At 42.0% G+C, this 18,860-nt stretch overlaps 1 protein-coding gene across 3 annotated transcripts in view; it reads left to right on the top strand.

Moving 5' to 3' along the window:
* Positions 1 to 9,785: 9,785 nt before the first annotated feature.
* Positions 9,786 to 18,860, top strand: part of MED13L (mediator complex subunit 13L) — a 289,944-nt gene continuing 280,869 nt past the window's right edge. For all 3 annotated transcript variants that reach the window (XM_061141858.1, XM_061141857.1, XM_061141856.1), the window contains exon 1: positions 9,786 to 9,942. In XM_061141858.1, coding sequence (XP_060997841.1) covers positions 9,871 to 9,942 — 72 coding nt within the window. In that variant the 5' untranslated portion in view covers positions 9,786 to 9,870. The remainder of the gene's footprint in view (positions 9,943 to 18,860) is intronic.

Genomic DNA, 18,860 nt, shown 5'->3' with positions numbered 1-18,860 from the left:
TGGGACAGGGGATATGCTCAGTACATACGTCCGTGCTTGTTATTATTATTATTATTATTATTACCAACTCTTCCAGCGAGGCCAGGATAATTATGCCCACATTATGGATGAGAAGACTGAGGCTCAGAGGGCAGATGCCTGGTGAGTGGCAGAGCTGTATTTCTCCAGAACCACTTGGAACATTTTTGAGGAGACACATGGGGCTGAGGAAGACAAGAAGCTCAGATGAGAGGCAGAGGGTGTCCAAGCCTGGGGAAGTCTTCTCACCTCATCTGAGTATAGAAGGCAGCAGTGGCCAGCTTTCAGATCCTGTCTGGCTCCTCTAAGCTGTGTGACCTCAGACAAGTCACTTCACCTCTCTGAGCCTCAGCTGTGTCACTTACAAAATGGAGACTGGGATAAAACCTACCTCATAAGATAGCTGTGGCAAGTAGATATCTGGCATAAAATGAGCTCCATAAACACATCTGGAAGAGAGCACCCTCCTGAAAAGGTGGTACAATAAGGAGGGTTGTAACTGAGTAAATGGCTGGTTTTTCTGGCTGCACCACACAGTTCTGCTAGGGAGAAGAAAGCCTGTCTTCCATTGTGATTTTGGGAAGTGGCTGATTAGATTATAATGAACCGGCTCATCGGGGTGCATGTGCTGTGTAAACAGTGACCTGTTCATAAAACCACAAATACAGAACCATGCAAAATATGCTTTGAGTTATTGCATGGCGAACATGAAATAAAGTCCGCTTGTTGGAAAATCATTTTAAGGGTCTATTTTTTTTTTTTTTAAATGAAGGGAATATTTACCGAGGCATTTTTGGTAGAATAAAGAAGGGGCTTCTATGTTCAGCAACCGTTGTGAAACGCCGGTAGCAAATCCCCATAACACAACTCGCTAACATTTACAGAAGCTGTTGTGATTAAGTGGGAACCAAGCTACCGAAAAATCTACAACAAGAAGTCAGCAAAGTAAGATCAAGAGACTATAAAGTAAACAATATATAGAGAATGAAATGTAATTTATTTCCTTGGGGAAGCGATCTGTACCGACAGCAGCAACAGAGAGACTCTGTAGATGTACTCCATTTCCATCCTCGACAGACTATTGCAGTCAGCACATTTGAAAATTGAGAAATTGTGTGTGCAATTAAAAAAAAAAACCCAATTGATTATAACTCACCAGCATCCTGAGAGGTTGGCAGCCCATTTTAAAAAGGAGAAACTGAGACTCAAGCTGGAGAGATGAGCTGCTTGCCTCATCGTTGCCAGGAACCCATAACCTAGGCGACAGGAGGAGCCTGGTGAACCGGTCACTGAGGCCACATGAAGACAAAGTGATGACTCAAGTTTCACACATGGCATTTTTTTATTGCCTCCAAAGTGTTGTGGGAGTGAGGACCATGCTCTTTCCAAGGGTTGCCTTTAAATAAAATGATCTGTTGCAGAAAGCAAGATCTGGGCTCCAGGCAGGGACCCAGCCAGCAGGCAGCCCACACACCTGCACCAGGGAGCAGGCAAAGTGTCCTCTCAGGCTGGGAACGGAAAGTGCCAGACAGTTTGGAGGGAACTGGTAGGGTCCCTGGAGGATGGTGACCTTTTGGTGGCCTTTGTCTAACGTGACAGGACCTGGATGCCGCTTCTCAAAAAGCAGCATCACATGGCCTGGGCGGCTCGATCAGCTGCCTTCTCACCTATCCAGACCTTGGTTGAAGTCCCCGATTCAGGCCACCAGTGAAAAGATGTTTGTCTTCCTTACAAACCCCCTGGACGCTTGGATCTGGCCTGGAGCACAAGAAAGCAGAAAGGCTGAGATGGGCTGGCAAAATTGCCAGAGAAGTTGGCGTCTCCCCTCCCAGAGCACAGCCTGACTGTGAGCCTCTCTCGTGAGCGCTGAATTTACACTTGCACAGCCCTGGAGAGGAAAAGTTACAGAATCCACCTCTTGAACACCCTCTTCTCTTAAAGACTATTTTGTTCAGCCTCAAACCAGAATTGGCTGTTGTAAGCGAGGCCCTTCAGACTGCGAGAGAGAGAGAGAAAGAGAGATAGAGAGAGAGAGAGTGTGTGTGTGTATGTGGGTCCATCCAGAGGAAACAGAATTTAGTTTCACGTGATATATTTCACCACCTGCCATGGTCATAGCCTGCAACATGTAAACGTAGCAGGGGCTGAAAATTTATGAATGTGGGCACTTGTTTTGGGTCAAGTGGCAGAGTAGTCAAAGAAAAATTTCAGGGGACCTTCACACACTTCCTTATTATTGGCTATTTGAAAGCGCTTTATCATGGTTTGCTAAATTCATTCAAAAATTCACAGTACCAGAAGCAAGAGTCCTTTGTATGTAGGTGTAGGTAAAATGCCACTAAGTACAGTTAATTTAAGCTCATTGGGATTTTTAAAGACTCAAATCATTGCTTAAAAGATCTCCTTGGTGGTGTTTGTTGGAGTTTTGTTTCCGCCTACATTTTATAAACGCTCTGGTTCTGAAGAGTCACTGACATTTATTGAACACCTATTATGTGTCGGGTGGGTGCCAAGTGCTTTGTGTGCAGTAATACGCTGAATACTCACAGTAGCTCTAAGAAGCAGACACAAGGGTGACCCCGCTTTAGGGATGAGGAAACTGAGGCACAGAAAGGTTAAGTCACTGGCTAACAGCTCAAGAGAGTCCAAGACAGAGCTGGGGTCTGGACCAGCACTGATATTCTTGCCCTTACCCAGACCTCAAGCCACCCTCGGAACCAGCAACGACTGCTATTGTTTTTACTTCATCCTCTGCACGGTCTTAGGGGAGAGGTTGGAACAATTAGGAAATCCTTGGTGGTTATGAGCAGAGCTGTTATTGCCCAAGGCAGCCCAGCTTGATTGGTATAAGACCATTCTCTCAGAGGGAACTTAAGAACCTCAACTTAAAAATTGAATTATGAAAGTGAAGGAATGAAAAGGATAGGCATGCCGTGTGGAAGCATCTAGAAACATCTTTCTGGAATTACAGAATGAACAGCCTTGTCCACACCAGATGAGAGGGACCCAAGACTTGTGTTTGTCACTGAGCCCAGCCCCTGGCTGGTCTCCTTGAGACTACCTTTGGTTCTCTTTTGTCTCAGCTGCTGACTTGAGAGTAGCAAAAACAAAACAAAACAAAACAAAAACAAAAAACACCCTCGGGAAGAAATGCAAAGGGTCCAGAGACCCAAGAGAAGATCTACCTCGCTGGAGTTTGAGAAAGCAAATCCAAACAACAATGATACCACTTTTCACCGTTGGGTTGGCAAAAATTTTAAAAGACTGGCAACATACAAATGCTGGCAGGGTGGTGAGGAAGTATACTGTCTTCCCTTATTGCTTGAGGGAGTGTGGATTGCTACAATCTTTCGGGAAAGTCTTCCAGCTGTATTTATTAACAATAAAAATACACATTTATTAACAATAAAAAAGCAATCCTATTTTGGGGACTTTATTCTACAGAAATAAAAGTGTCACTTCATAAGGAAATATGGATGAGGATATTTACTGCACCCTTATTTAGAGTAGGAAAAAAACTGAAAACCACCCGAAGGTTCAGAAATAGGGGAATAATTGGATAAATTATGGCACAGGTGTTCTATGAAACACTATACAACTAATAAAAGACTGAGTTGGATCTAGATATATAGGCCTGGGGGTATATTTGTGATAAATTGTTAAGTGAAAAAAAGCAGCTTGCAAAATAATATATGTGACATGATCCCATTTTCGTAAAAAGCAAAAAAAAAAAAAAAAAAAAAAAAAAATTCCTCTTAGGAATGTGTGTTTAAATTGTATTGGGTTGGCCAAAAGTTTCATTTTTTTTTTTCTGTAAGATGGCTCTAGTAATGCTTAGTTGTCTAACTTCATTTGAAACAGTTTTGTTACATTGTATCATGACAGCTGTTCTATCAGTGTGCATTAAAAAAAACTTATCAAAAATGGTGAATTTTGGGGTAGCCATTTTAATATTGAAGATGGAAGAAGAAAAGCAACATTTTTGGCATAGTATGCTTTATTGTTTTAAGAAAGGTTAAAAACATAACTGAACACCACCCCCCCTCACCCCCCCCAGAAAAAAAGATTTGTGCAGTGTATGAAGAAGGTGCTGTGACTAGTCAAATGTATCAAAAGTGGTTTGCAAAGTTTGGTGCTGGAGATTTCTTGCTGGATGACACACCAGTTTGGGTAAACCAGCTGAAGTTGATAGCAAACAAATCAAGACATTGAGAACAATCAATATTATACCATGCAGGAGATAGCCAATATACTCAAAATATCAAAATCAAGTGTTGAAAGTCATTTGCACCAGATTGGGTATGTTAATTACTGTGATGTTTGGGTCCCACATGTCTGTGCACATGTGTGCTCAGTCACTCAGTCTTGTCCAACTCTTTGAGACCCCATGGACTGTAGCCTGCCAGGCTCCTCTGTCCTTGGAATTTTCCAGGCAAGAATACTGGAGTTGAGTGGCCATTTCCTTCTCCAGGGGATCTTCCTGACCCAGGGATTGAACCTGTGTCTTGACCATATTTTCACACTCGATTCTTTACTGAAATGTAATGAAAATGTTCTGTTTTTAAAACAAATTGTGACGGGCAACGAGAAGTGGATACTGTACAATAACATGGAATGGAAGAGATTGTGGGGCAAGCAAAATGAACCACCACCAACCACACCAAAGGCAAAGAAGGTGAGGTTGTGCATGTGGTGGGACTGGATGGGAGTCTTCTATTATGAGCTCCTTCCAGAAAACCAAATGATTCATTCCAACAAGTATTGCTCCCAGTGAGCCCAACTGAAAGCATCACTCCACGAAAATCGTCTGGAATTAGTTAACAGAAAACACATAATCTTCCATCAGGATAACTCAAGACCAAACGTTTCTTTGATGACCAGGCCAAAACTGCTACAGCTTGGCTGGGAAGTTCTGATTCATTCACCCTATTCACCAGACATTGCACCTTCAAATTTCCGTTTATTTCAGTCTTTACAAAATTCTCTTAATGGGAAAAATTTCAATTCCCTGGAAGGCTGTAAAAGACACCTGGAGCAGTTCTTTGCTCAATTAGATAAAAAGTTTGGGGAAGATGGAATTATGAAGTTGCCTAAAAAATAGCAGAAGGTATTGGAACAAAATGGTGAATACGTTGTTGATCTAAGTTCTTGGTGAAAATGAAAAATGTGTCTTTTATCTTTACTTAAAAACTGAGGGAACTTTTTTGGGTCAACCAATACGATTTGGTATGATCTTGGAGGAAGCCAAATAAGGATTCCTAACAATTTGGTTGAGTTTGGTGATCTCAGTGGTAGAGATTTCCTTGGGATGCTCCCCTGCTATTTAACCTGTTACAGCTAGCATTTTGTTACTTTTGTTATTCACGATAAACTACATCCAAGGACACTGAGGTTAAAGGGAGAAAAGTCCCCCAAGTGATGTGACTGGGTGCTACATTCCATTGTACAAGGATAGACAAGTGACTTGTGATTGTTGTAATTTATCGATCACTGTGCTATCACTCTGGGAGGTCAACCCACTGGAACAGGGGTTAAGTGACCTGCTTAAGGCTGTGCAGCTAGCACATGACAGAGCAGAGACTGCAACCCAGGTGCCTCTTACTCTGAAGCTGTCTTAACTCCTACAAAATACTCCCACCCTGCAGCTGTGGTGGCTTCCTGTGGTCTTTCTAACAGGGTGGTTCCTCCTCCGGTCAGGTTTTTGCTTCCATTTTCTCTCTGCCATGACATTTGGTAACCATGAAAGGGAACTAACCTGTCATTCTCAGAATAGGACCTGAGACTTGTGCAGAGGGGCCCATCCATTTCCTGCCTGGGCAGTTAGGCATTTTCACAAAGAGGGAAACTCATGAACGTCATGAACAAGGATGCTTCTAATGAGCCCCCCACATGGGGAACTGGACTCAGAAGTACCTGGTGTCTTGGGGCTGCCTAGTCGCCAGCATGGCTTTGTTTGGTTTTGATTTTATCTCCCGAGGCTCTCCATCAACTCCCATTGCTTCCTCTATGAGGGTTCTGCAGATATTTATCCCTCATCTTTACAGTGCAGAGTCAAAGGTTTCATTGCTAGAAATGACTTGGCATGGAGGATCACCTGGGCTGCCTTTTCGCACAGGAGGAGACGCCCAGTGAGGTCGGGTGGCTTGTCTAAGATAACAGGGCTGCTCAGGGGCCCACTTGAGACTAGAACCGAGTTCTCTTGGGTCCTCATTCTGTTACTCATGTTGCTGGGGCAGTTGCACACTGCATTTCTGGCCTTTTCTTTTCCACTCTGGGGCTTTCGCTTTGACAGCGGAAGAGATCTCCGTAGATGAGGTTTTCTTTTCTTTTTTTCTCCCAATTTGCTTTATTTGCTTTCTATTTATTTTTATTTGATTGCAAAATTTGATTTCAATTTTATCTATTGATTTGTGTTGTTTAAAACTTACTGTATTGAATAGGTAATATACACATTTGGCTAAAAAAAATGCAAAACAGTGAAAAGTGATTTCTCTCCCTACTCTCTCTATCCCCAGAGAGAACTGATACTACCATTGTCTCTGGTGCAACCTTCCAGGGATATCTCAATTAATAATCTCTTTCTGAGATTATTCTGTACCAGTATACATAGCATTAACTCATTATTTTTAATGGCTGCATGGGATTAAATTATACTGTTCACTACTCCCCAAATGATGGACATGGAAGTTGCTTTCTACAAAGAAGCTTTAGTTCACATCCTTGCTCTATAGGTCTTTACACATCTGTGCAGAATTGCTAGGTCAAATGGAAGGTGCATTATAAATTTTGCTCTTTTCCAAATTGACACCCAAAGCTGCAGTGCTAATTTATATTCCCACAGACAGCATGTATGAGTTCTGCTTCCCTTCACAGTTGCCTAAGCTTTTAAAATATTGTCAATACTTATTATAGCTTTAATTTCTGAATTTCTTATGAAGAGTGTCTCAGTCCCCTTGTTGGGCCGCTCCAACAAATTACCATAGACTGACTTGCTTAAATAAGAGAAATTTATTTGTCACAGTTCTGGAGGTTGGTAAGTCTAAGATCAAGGTGCTAGCCAATTTGGTTCCTGGTATGAATGCTTTTATTGGTTATGTCTCCACAGGGCAGAGCCAGTTGAGGTGGGGGAGGGCAAAGTAGGCTGGGAGAGAGAGAGAGAGAGAAGGAGGGAGGGAGAGAGTTTGAAGGCTGGAAGTCTTTCCTGTCTCTTCGTACAAGGGAACTACTGCAATCATGAGGGCTACACCCTTGTGACCTAATTACCTGCCCAAAGTTCTATCTCCACATACCATCACACTGGGAATGAAAGTTTCAGCAGATTAATTTTAGGGAGACACAAACATTCTGTCCACTGCAACAAGTGAGGCTGAACATCTTTTTATATATTTAAGAGCAACATGTCTTTCCTACTCTGTAACCTGTCCATGTCCTTTTCTCATTTTTCGATTAGGTTGCTTTGGGAGACTAAAAAAAACTTAACTGAAGAATGAGAATTTGGTGACCAGGTACGTAAGATGAAAGCCTGGCATAGAAACACACCTGGATATGATAGACCATCAGTCTGATTTTCAGACCCAAGTAACATCATGCATGTTGATAAAGTGCTCCTCCCCCCCCCCCCCCCCCCCCCGCCCAAACATTTTCATCAATACATCTTAATAGAAATGCATGAAATTGGTCTGAAGTCAGTGGGTCAGCAACTGGGACCTCTCTGACAGACTGGGAAATGAGGCTCAGAGAGTTAAACTGTGGTGGTCAAGGTAATACAACCATGGGTGCCAGAGTCATCTATAGGCACTTGTTGACAGAACCTTCTGGACTCAGGCTTGGGCTCTGAAGCCAAATACACCTGGGCTTGAGCCGCTCACTAACTGGAGAGCTTGGAGGTGTCACTGCACTTCTGAGCTTTGACTTACAGCCTAAGGATAAAAACAGTATCTTAATGCGGTTGTTCTGAGGACTACGTGAAATAATGTAGGTACATTCGTTATAACATAGCGTCACTGGGTTATAACATAGTGTCAGTCATGATAATACACATTATAACATGCTGCTCCTGCGTTTTGCTTTAGCAGTAATTTGTGGTAATTCCAAAGTTCAATTCATATATCTAATACTCTTCTCCTTTTATTACATTGCTTCTTTCTTGTTTTCCATTCGTCCCTCTTTTAATCCAATCCACCTGGCTTTTCCACGTTTGCGGGCTTGTTAATAAGTTATCTCTTTCCCACCTTCGCGCGGAGCATGAACTCTGAGGTCTGATAGAGAGCCTCCTTATACTGGCATTTCTCTGGACTCCCACGCTGTTATGCTTGGGAAATGTTGGTTATTGACTGAATGGAGCCAGGCGGGAAGGTCTGCTCCAAATCCAGCCCAGTAGTGTCTGGTAGTTTAAAATATACATATATTTATATCCTGGCACAAAGCAAGAGGTCAGAAAGCATTTCTGCATGCATGTATGCATGCAAAGTGCACACAGCGCCTAGGAGTAAGGGCTTAAAAGGCATTTCTGGATTCAGTGCATAGTGCATGGTACACAGTAAGCACTTCCTGGGCTAGGCTTAAGAATCTTAACGCAAGAGCTTTGCTTCGCTGTGTGCCTGAGCGCAGGGGTTCGAATCTCACCCCCTCCTCTTCCCAGCTGAGCGACCTCAGGTAAGTGACTTAATCTCTTTGTGCTTCGGTTTTCTCATCTGCAGAACGCGGACCACGGAGTGAGACCTCGAGGAGACACCCCGAAGCACTTGGATCTGCTGTCTGGCCCATGGCGGGCCTCTGCCACCCAGTCGGCCGGGGCGATCGAGGGCACAGGCAAGGGGCCCGGAGCCCTCCACAGCCACGGCCACGGGCGTTCCCGGGGCTCGCGGTCGCGCCCAGCAAAGATTCGTGCACCCGAGGGGGCGGGGCGCGGGGCGGCCAGCTCGGCGGCCGACTGCCCGCCCGCCTCGGAGCCGCGCCGCCCGCACTTCTTTCTCTCCCTCTCTGTCTCCGTCTCCCTCCCTCTCTCCGTCGGAGAATCCAGCCGCACTCGGCTCAGCAGCGCCGCCAGCGAACAGCCGCGGCCGCCGCCGCTCCGGCCCCTCCCCCTCCCCCTCCCGTGCTCCCCCCCTTGCGGCCGGCGCCCGTCACGTGACAAGGCGCCAGCCAATGGCGGGCCGAGCCGCGGTCGGCGGCCGCCATTGCTGTCAGAGCGAGCGAGCCCGGGGAGGGAGGAGAAGCGAGGCTGACTGGGGAGGAGGGGGGGGTGGGGGAGGAAGAGGAAGGAGGGGACGTCGCTCGGCTGCCGGGGTCGCCCGCTGGCTTCGTCCGCACCCCCCCCTTCGCGAGTTCGCGCTCCGCGGCGGCGGCGGCTCCGAGGCGGCGGCGGCGACTCCAGGGCTCGCCTCCCCTCACGCGCCAGCGGGGGCTGAGGGGGAGTCGGTGGCTGGAGATAAACAAGGCGGCGGCGGCGGCAGCAGCGGCGGCGGCGGCGGCTGAGGAACAGGGAAGGCGGAGGCGGCGGCCGGCCCGCAGCGCCGGCCCGGGAGTCAGCGGCGGCCCTGAGAGGCGGGGAGGGCGCCGGGCCGCGCGGACAGCGCCCCCCGCCGCCGCGGGAGCAGCCGCCGCCGCCGCCCGAGCAGGAAGGAGCCGCGCGGCCGCCGCGGACCCCCCCGCCGGCCCGGGCCCGCCGCCCCCGGCGCGGCGTCGCCGCGGCGCCTCCCGCCCGCCCGCCGGCCCTCGCGCCCTCCCCCGGCGGCGGCGGCGGCCGGGCCGCCCCACGCTTCCCGGCGAGGCGCCGCCGCCCGGCCTGGCCTCGCCTCGGACGCCTCGCTCCGACATGCCCCGCTCTGGCGGCCGGGCTCGCGGAGGATCATGACTGCGGCAGCGAACTGGGTGGCGAACGGGGCGAGCCTGGAGGATTGTCACTCCAACCTCTTCTCGCTGGTGAGTAGCCGGGCTGCGGGGAGGGGGCTGTGCTGTGGGGTGGGGGGGGGGGGGGTCGACCTCCGCCGCCGACCAACTTTCTCCTCCCGCCGCCGGGACTTCGCCCCTCCCTCGCCTCTCCCCGCCGTTCGCCTCTTGCCGATTCTCCCCCTTTTGGATCGTCTCTCCCTCGCCTTGGATCCCATCCAGTGTTTATTTGGCTCTTTAAAAATCATTTGTGAGCGCGGCGCTCGGCGTGGAATTTGCATGTGGAAGTCTCAAAGCTGCGGATCCTGGGTCGCACTTCGAACGCCCACCCTCTGTTGCAGTCGCACTCCCCTTCCCCTCCCTTTCCCCCCGTTTTCCCCCCCTAAATGTGGCAGGCTTTTGCCTTGTGTTGCCCGCGCCTGCGATAAGCAGCTTTTTTCCCCCCCTTGTGTCGGATCGGCTGCCCGCCCGCCCGCCTTTTGAATTTTTTAAAAAATTCCATAATGACACCTGCAATTTCGCCTGAAAACAGTTGATTGAATGCGATTGTGTCAGTAAAGGACTCTTGCATCCGAAGCTCCGGCGATTGTAAACATCGACAGCCGCCTGCCTCTCGGGGCTTACTACGCTGGAGAGCCTTAAAGCCATTGCACCGAGCCGACGGAAGGTGGAGAAAGCTTTTTCTTCTTTCTCTCCTCCTGTGTCTTTTAAAAACTGTTTTCTCTCTGCTCACAACGAATCCACACACACACACAGCAACAAGCTGGGCGGTTTGATAACATCGCTTTTATCTGCCTTCGCCTCTCTCGCTCTCTCTCTCTGATAATTGACAACTTTTCCTTCGGATTTGAATCGCCTGCCTTAATCTTGAAGCAGTTAGGGTGTCAATTGTTCTCCTGGAAGCCTGGCATCCGACGACGGCGTCTAGATTCATCGAAATTAAAAATGTATAGGGTTCCAGCAACTCTTTCCTGGCGGTGGCAGTGACATTTGGTGGTAAATACCATCTTTGCTTTTTTTTTATTGGGTCGTATTACCTAGCTCTGAAAACATTCATGTTGTTAAACCTGGCGTTTAGGCTAATAATTGCAGTGCGTGGTCTTTAAATATGTGCTTTGTGCATGAGTTACTGTATGTATAGCTATGTGCCCGGGAGACTACGAATTTGTTTAAATATTGAGCAAAGATTTGTCAACAGATGTAAGGCAATTATGTTTCAAGCGTGGAATATAATTGGAAAATTGGCTGAACGGTTTGTTTAATTTAGACTTTAAAAAAAACCCAACTTTGTTTAAGTGGTGTACCCTTTTTGGGGGACTGCCTTTAGAGAACATGCATTTTGGAAAATTGTTTTCCGTAACCTCTGCTGTACATAGAGCTTTATTTCCTCTTAATCTTTGTTTACACTGGATACATAATTTACTGTTCAAATTGTAATTAGTTACATTTAATTATGGGTAGCAGAGATGCTTTTTTTTTTTTCCCTTTGAGACTTGTGGAGAAATACAAATTGTTGCCAACTTTTAAAATGGAAGCTTTATTCAATATATTTCATTGTGCAGATTAAAAAAAATGAAGACAAGCGATTTTTACCTACTGAGACCGAGTGACATAGTATCTGTGCTTTTACTATAGTAATAGCAGGTCAGTTTTTTTCCTCCCAACATTTTTATTCGGATACTTAATCTTAACATACAAGTTGTGATTCTCCCTTTCAGTCCTGTGGTAACTTCCCCTTGCCGCCTCTTTTCTTCTCTCAGTCTCTCGTTTAGTATCACTCAGGTTCTCAGGGACTTGCATAGGCTAGCGAGCCTTGGCTAAGGGGCATTTAAGTGGTTTTGGTTTGGTGACTGGTGGCCGCGTTGACACTTTATCAGGAAATTAAAATAACCAAGTAGATCAGTATTAGTGAGGAGAGATTCCCCCAAATTACCATATATCATGCTGACTGATAATGGCTTGTATATATGTGTATATATTTTGTATACAGTACCTTTCATGTAGTAATGAAAATACATGTGTAGCCAGTCTTTAGTATATATCATTTTTTTATCCTTTTTTTTTTTTTAAACTTAAGAATGATAATGTTGCTAAAGATGTTTAATATTGTTTTGGAGAAACAATTTGTAGGAGAGGATTCTGTGCTTTCTGACTTTCTAAAGGTTTGTGTTTAAACCAGGAATTGATTTTTGAGTATACTTTTTTAAAACAGAATTATTTTTTAGATAGCAACTTTGAAATGCAGAAATGCCTTTTTTTCTTTTTTTAAGGACTATGGAATGTCTGTGTTCTTTTATAGATGGAGGTTGGATAGCTGGTTATTAAAAAATTACAAATATGTTAAAGAGCTGTTGATACTGTAAATTTTTCTTGCTCCAAATTGAGCATTTTCTTGAAAATCAGATACAGCAGCAACTTGGAATATCAAAAATATATTGCCTAAAATACATTGTATAGAATAATTAATTCCAAAGAGGATAAAATCATCACCTGTTCAAAATAAAGCATGCATTATAAAAACTCTTAGTACATAATATTAGCATATAGTTTTCTTTTTGACCTGTAGTTTTTTTGAGCAGAGAAAAGTATTGCTTATAGAGAATTTACCTAAATACTCTTATTAATGTGGATTGAAGTGTAAGCTAGAGCTGATAAAGTTCTGTACCACATTAATGACCCACCCACTTTCTTTTACCTCAAGGTATTCACCTGACTTAGCAGAAGTTGATTTGTGCAGTCAGGTGCCTTAAGATTTTTGTTAGTCCTTTACTTACTTTGTTTTCTGATATTCTACTGCATGGCATCATCATATTTCCTAAATTCTTTGTCAACCCCTCCCCCTTTTCCTAACATGTGAAAAATGCCATTGTGCATACAAGATATGGGTTATTCTTGCAGTTGTGAGATTTGTAGCTACTGCATTAAGTGCATTCCTGACTGTGCCTTTGTGACTCAGACTGTTTTCTCATGCTGTCCATCACATTTCCGGGAGACTCTTGCTATGTATTCACTCAGTTATAATTCAGTTAAGTGTGTTAAATCTGCCCTTTTGGAGAGTGTACCAATGCCCTATGGGATGTCAACTCATCCTTGTGGAAAGACATAATTTCCAGATGTAAGTATATCTTTACTTTTGTTCCTGTTTCTTATTCAAGATGATACAGAGAAAAGCAGTTTTATGTCCTTCATAAAGTATATATATACTTCATAAAAGTATATACTCTTTGACATAGGGCAGTTTAATTCTTAGTTATGTATGTCCCACATTCATGTTGTTTTATTTGCCTAGAATCTTCCTAACTATGGGGTAGTTGGGGGATGGTATCAAATTCTTCCTTCCTAAATTGAAATACACATTAGTATATGATTCCTATTAAGGACCACTCATCCAGTATTTGAAGGTTTTTACAGTAATCTCTTATTGACCTGCTTTCTTTTTTCTTGAGATTTATTTTTATTTTTTTGCAGAGAGGGAAGATAGTTGTAGAAACTTTGAGATGTATTCTTTTGAGTTAGAACCAGATGGGGGGGACCATCAATTGTAAATGAGGAAGAAGGAATGATTAATTTTCTCAAATGCCAATACTTTATATAGAGTATTTTTTGCATCTGAGTTTCCAGTGTTAGTATTTACATGTGAAGCGTCTTTTTTTATGATGGTTCATTTTCTTTAATGAAAATATTTATAATTTGCTAATGTTTGTTTTCTGTTTAGCATTTTGTTGTTAGTATCACATGGTATTACAGTATTTATATATTTTTAATAGCAGTAATTGCTTACCCGGTAGTAGTTGCTGTATTAACCTCCAATTGCTAGTAAATATTTTTAAGTACATAATAGACAGCAATTTAAGGCATAGCGTAGCAGTTTACTGGACCGTTTTAAAGAGCCATTTGTACATGTGATGAGTTCATAATTTTAAAGAGAAAATAATGTACGTAGGACTTGTATGCTGCAAAATGTGTTGCTGTGTTATTGCTTGAAGAGTTCATTGAGAGGAAGTTAGGTTTTGGCTGCTGCTTTGTGAGAATAAAGGCAGGGGATGCCTTAGGACAATGAGTGTTGAGTTTATGCCAGGTGCTTATGTAGTTTAGCACTTTCTTTGGAATATTTTGGTCATTTTTTTCGTGACTGTATTAGGTATTTGGGGGAAAAAACAACCTTTTAAGGCATTCTTTAAATGACATTAAGTTATAGAAGTGGCTTATATTAATTAGGCATGGAAAGATTCATTCATCTTTTTTGTTCACAGGCTAATTTAGCCTACTTAGTTCTGAGTTAATTGTATTCATCAAACATTTTCAAAGGTCTTCTCTGCTCTTGAGATTAATAAGAAAGAAAGATACCCTGTTACCACTTTATACTATAGTCTATATATTATATATTGGCGAAAGATAGGCATATTCTATAGTAATGTTTAAGTTATTTAAAATTGAGGTGAAATTCAGTGTAAATAGTATTAAGATTACTTATCTGGATTTTTTGAAATAAACAATTCAACTTTTTCTCAAAGTTTGATTCAGAGATAGACTAGATTGTTTTCTTTTTGGCCACTTGGATCTTAGTTCCCAGACCAGGGATCAAACCCATGTACTGGAAGAGAGTCCTAACCCTTGGATCGCTTGGGAATTCCCAGACTAGATATTTTTCTGAGTGTTTTAATTTGTTTTCAGCAGAGAAAAAGCATAATCTTCTCCTTTGAAATAGTAATAGAAGGTACTGATTTATTGTTGTTTTGAAACTGGATGATATATTCATCTCACAGACGTTAGCTACTGTGAGAGATTAGACAAAGTTTATGAGAATTAGTAATACGGTGGAATATTGGATGTTATCACTGAGTTGTGCATTGCAGCCATTTATTAGAAATGGAGAAAAAGAGTTTCCGTGGCGTTGCTTTTAGTGTCCTTTATTTAAAATGTGTTATGTGCTAACTTGCTTTACAAACTGTGTTGTGGCTACCAGAATTTCTATTTTGTCATTGTATAAACATTGCTATTTCAAGAAATTGCATTTAGTGCATTGCAAAGTGAGGTAATTAGGTAGGTAGTCTAAAAATGTGCTGTGGGGATAGTTAAAAAATTTGCAGGCACACATTTTTCTTCATAGGACTGGTTTAGAGATTTGGAATTAATGAATCAATGGTTGTAATGTGTATTGGAATTTTGGACTTTCCTTCTCTCTTGAGTCATTTAACTTTTATCCAGTTCAGATAATTTCCTTTTATAGTATGTGCTTTCATTGTTTATTCGAAAGATTTGAAGGTGTTAGCTTTGTTCTGTTGCGGGAATTCACTTCATTACATAGGGGAGATGATTTTCCATTAATCTTGGTAAATATTAACATAAACGAGGAATTGTAAATTCATGTTCATTTGCATGAATGAAATATGTATGTGTGCTCAATTTTTGTTGAGTATAAAGTCACTTATGTACATCAGCATGGTTTTCTATCTTTGCTTTAGTTTACACAAAAATAGTTTTAAATGCTTTTAATATGTGATTGGTGTTTATTTCAGAGGCAGCTCCCCCACTGTACTCCTTTGTTTTGTTACTTAATTTTTGAAATCATCTGTAGTATAGATTGGATTCTGTTGTCATAACTTGGCTATCATAGTTTTCTTTTAGGAACTCCTGTTTTACTTGCATTTATATTCACATGTTTTAGTTATGTTGGTTGGAATAAAGTTGTTTTCCTTTTTTAAGCTAATAAAATGTCTTAGAGTACATTTGGATTCTAGTCAAGAAAGATGAGGGTTTTTTTTTTGTTGTTGTTGTTCTTTCTAGATGAGAATTAGAAGAATCAATGGTGTCCAAGGGAGAATGTTTACTCCATTGGCATTTCCATACTCTGTAGTTTATTATGTATATTTTGAATGTTTATTTTCTCATTCTAGATGAATTGTGGTAGTCTTATTAAAGCTGCATTTCTACTACTGTGAAATAGCACAGAGCCCTGGTTGACAGCTTTCTGCATTTTGTACTTCTTCCAAGTACAGTGAAATTCCATTACTGTTAAAGGAACATCCTGAGTTGATTCTTTTAAAATTTCACTTGTGCCTTTATTTTACATTGTTTAAATTTGTAACTTAAGAAAAAATGAAAAGGGGGAAGGTAAAGCGAATTAGGTAAATTTTCAGGTAAGCATTTTTTCTCAATCTTCACTAGATCTCTTTACTGTAATAATTGTCTTGATTTGTATTAAATCACTACATTAATTGGATATATTTAAGACATTAGGTATTAAAATTAAATTTGAAGAAATAATTTGTTTCAAATAAAATATATCATTAATTGTGCATAGAATTCTTTATAATACTGAGTGGAAATTACAAAGATTGTTCACATAAAATGTATTAAGTTGCATGAAAACCATGATCCTTCTTCTTGCTCCCATCATTGATATATTTCTGAGGAAGTATTTTTGCATGACACATAAAGTTCCCACAGTCCATCTGTGCTTAATTTGAGAGCTAATAAGTAAGGTATTCGAAAGAGTAAAATAGGTGTGAAAAAGCATTTTGTGTTGGTAGTTCACAAGATTGAGTATTAATGTCCTAAAGAGAAATAAGGAAAAACATACGTATGTCCAACTCAGGAACCAGCTCCTAGTTTTATTGCACATGTATATGTTTGGCACAGGCCTCCTCATCTTTAAGTAGGTCAAATGTCACCACCCTTTGAAGATTTCCTTGACTCTCACAGATCGAACTTGTCACTCTTGCTCCTTCCATATACCTCCTCTGGCTACCTCTGATAATCATGTGAACCTCTGTAGGGCAGTGACCCTGTCTAAGCCATCTTTGCATTCCCTTCATAGTTAAATGCTGGTTAACTTGAATGAATGAATAAATGACTGGACAACTATTCTCTTCTCCACCTTGTTTTGTGAGGGAGTTCTCATTACCCATTTAGGCCCTGATCACAATATGTCGTTATTATTTTTGAAGTTTATTTAGCTGTTCAGCTCTGTGTTCTCAACATACATTGTTTAGGCTGTATGTACTATTGCTTGGTAATATTTTAGATGAGTTCTAGAAAATCTTTCTTAAAAAAAATTTCCAGCTGATCAAGAGATGCATGCTTATACCCCAAAGGAGTAGGAATTTGGTTCCTATTTAGATTTTGTGTAAGGTGGTAGCAATCTAATAGATTTTGGAACCTGTTGGAGAATTGATTCAAAATTCCTTCATTTTCATTCTCTAAGAAGTATCCTGTAAGAAGGCTTTTGCTTAATCTTCAGTTATAAGATTACTTTCTATGAGCTCAGTAAAATGGATAGTAAATTGGTAATAGGGAAAGTTGAGTGGTATTCAAACCCTCCCCCCCCCTTTTTTTTAAACTAATGACTATATCTGGTTGGTCACATAATGGTTCTGTGCCTCATTTTCTCCTATAAACTTGATGGAAATACGGAAGTCAGGAGGTGTGAGAAATCATTTTGAGTATCTTTTAAGGAAAGCACTTTGGATGACTAGATAATGTTTTTTAATAGGAAGAGTCTTCTGGCAAATTACAATTAAAGTTATAGAGTAACCCTAGACAGTTAGCCAGGAAGTGGAACAGCAAAATTACTTGTTTTAAGTATGGCAGTTATATTGAATTTGTGCTTTTTGAGGGGAGCAGAAGATTAAATTGTTCTTGTGTCTTTCTTTATAAGTGAGCCATCTTTAGATGTCACAACTTTTCATTTGTGTATATGATTCTCAGGTTGCACAGTGTGTCTTTAATAAGCTGAGTGATTTTGCTCTGCCAACCCTGAGCTCTGACTGGCTGGGACTGGAGATTGAACTGTGGCTCTTATTTGGTAGTTTAAGCTATTAATTCCTTGGCAGCTCCAGAGTGCTCTTTGAACTTTAAATAGCAGTTCTATTAACATTTTGAGATTTGTCTCAGGGAATGTCAGAAATAGTACTTAATAAATATCTTTTTCTTTTTAAAGACTAAATCACATTTTAGTGTGACACACATGTCATAACCCTTACTTTGTTTTGAACAAAATATATATCCTCAACTGCCAGCCGGTTTCTATTTTCCATTTAATAATGTGGCGACATCTAAAAATATTGTTTAGACCTTGTTGAAGGAAGGAAAGCCCCTCTGCCCCAGTCTGTAGTTTTAGTCTTAGTCATGTTGATTATGAACAGTGTCCTAAGTTTTATCCAAAGTGTAGAATTTTACATGTAGTGGTCTGCAGCATTCTAAATATTAGAAAAAGTTAATTTGTACGTAAGTTTGCTTTTAAATAAAACCTACCCTTAATTCTGTCGCTACAAATGATGGTTAGCCTATTGTATTGTACTTAATTACTTGTATTATAGAACTCAGATGCTATTTATGGGAGTATTTTTATGGGAAAGTTTAGGTTATTAGGAGTACCTTTCCTCTGACTATAGTCCCAGCCATCAGAGCAGGCCCTCCCTAAAACCCATCTTAGCTTCAGGCAGTGGGAATGAGGCCCACCCAGACTCTGGGCATGTTTGAAGGGTACGAGAGGATTGCTGTCTGAAAGAGAGGCTTGAAGACCGCATGGAGAGGTGAGGGTGGCCTCTCCCCAATGGGAAGAACAGCAGTTTTCGAACAAGGATTTAAGCAGATTTTCCCTTTCCTTTCTGAGGGTATCTGCTGCTGCTTCCTCTTTGCTGATGTATTCCTTAAAATGTAGGGAGTAGTAACAGATTCTGTGATGTCATCTTTGCGCTTTAGCTTTTCCCTTCTCTTTTTTCCTTCCGTTCACCCTTAAAGACAATCTTTTCTACTTGATACTTTGTGTGATAAATGAGCACTTATGAGCCTCAGTGAAGGGCAAAGGGAATTGGGGGTGAGATTGGATGGGGTAACTAATAAATTAGTATTTAGACAGTTTTTTTGAATGTTAATGGTTAAGGATAGGGTAGCCTGGTGTGCTGCAGTCCATGTCATAAAGAGTCGGACACAACTGAGTGACCAAA

This window comes from Dama dama, chromosome 5 (assembly GCF_033118175.1).
Source record: "Dama dama isolate Ldn47 chromosome 5, ASM3311817v1, whole genome shotgun sequence".
In the NCBI taxonomy this organism is placed as follows: domain Eukaryota; kingdom Metazoa; phylum Chordata; class Mammalia; order Artiodactyla; family Cervidae; genus Dama; species Dama dama.
Note: the sequence above shows the minus strand (reverse complement) of the source record. Positions and strands in the feature narration are given on the sequence as shown.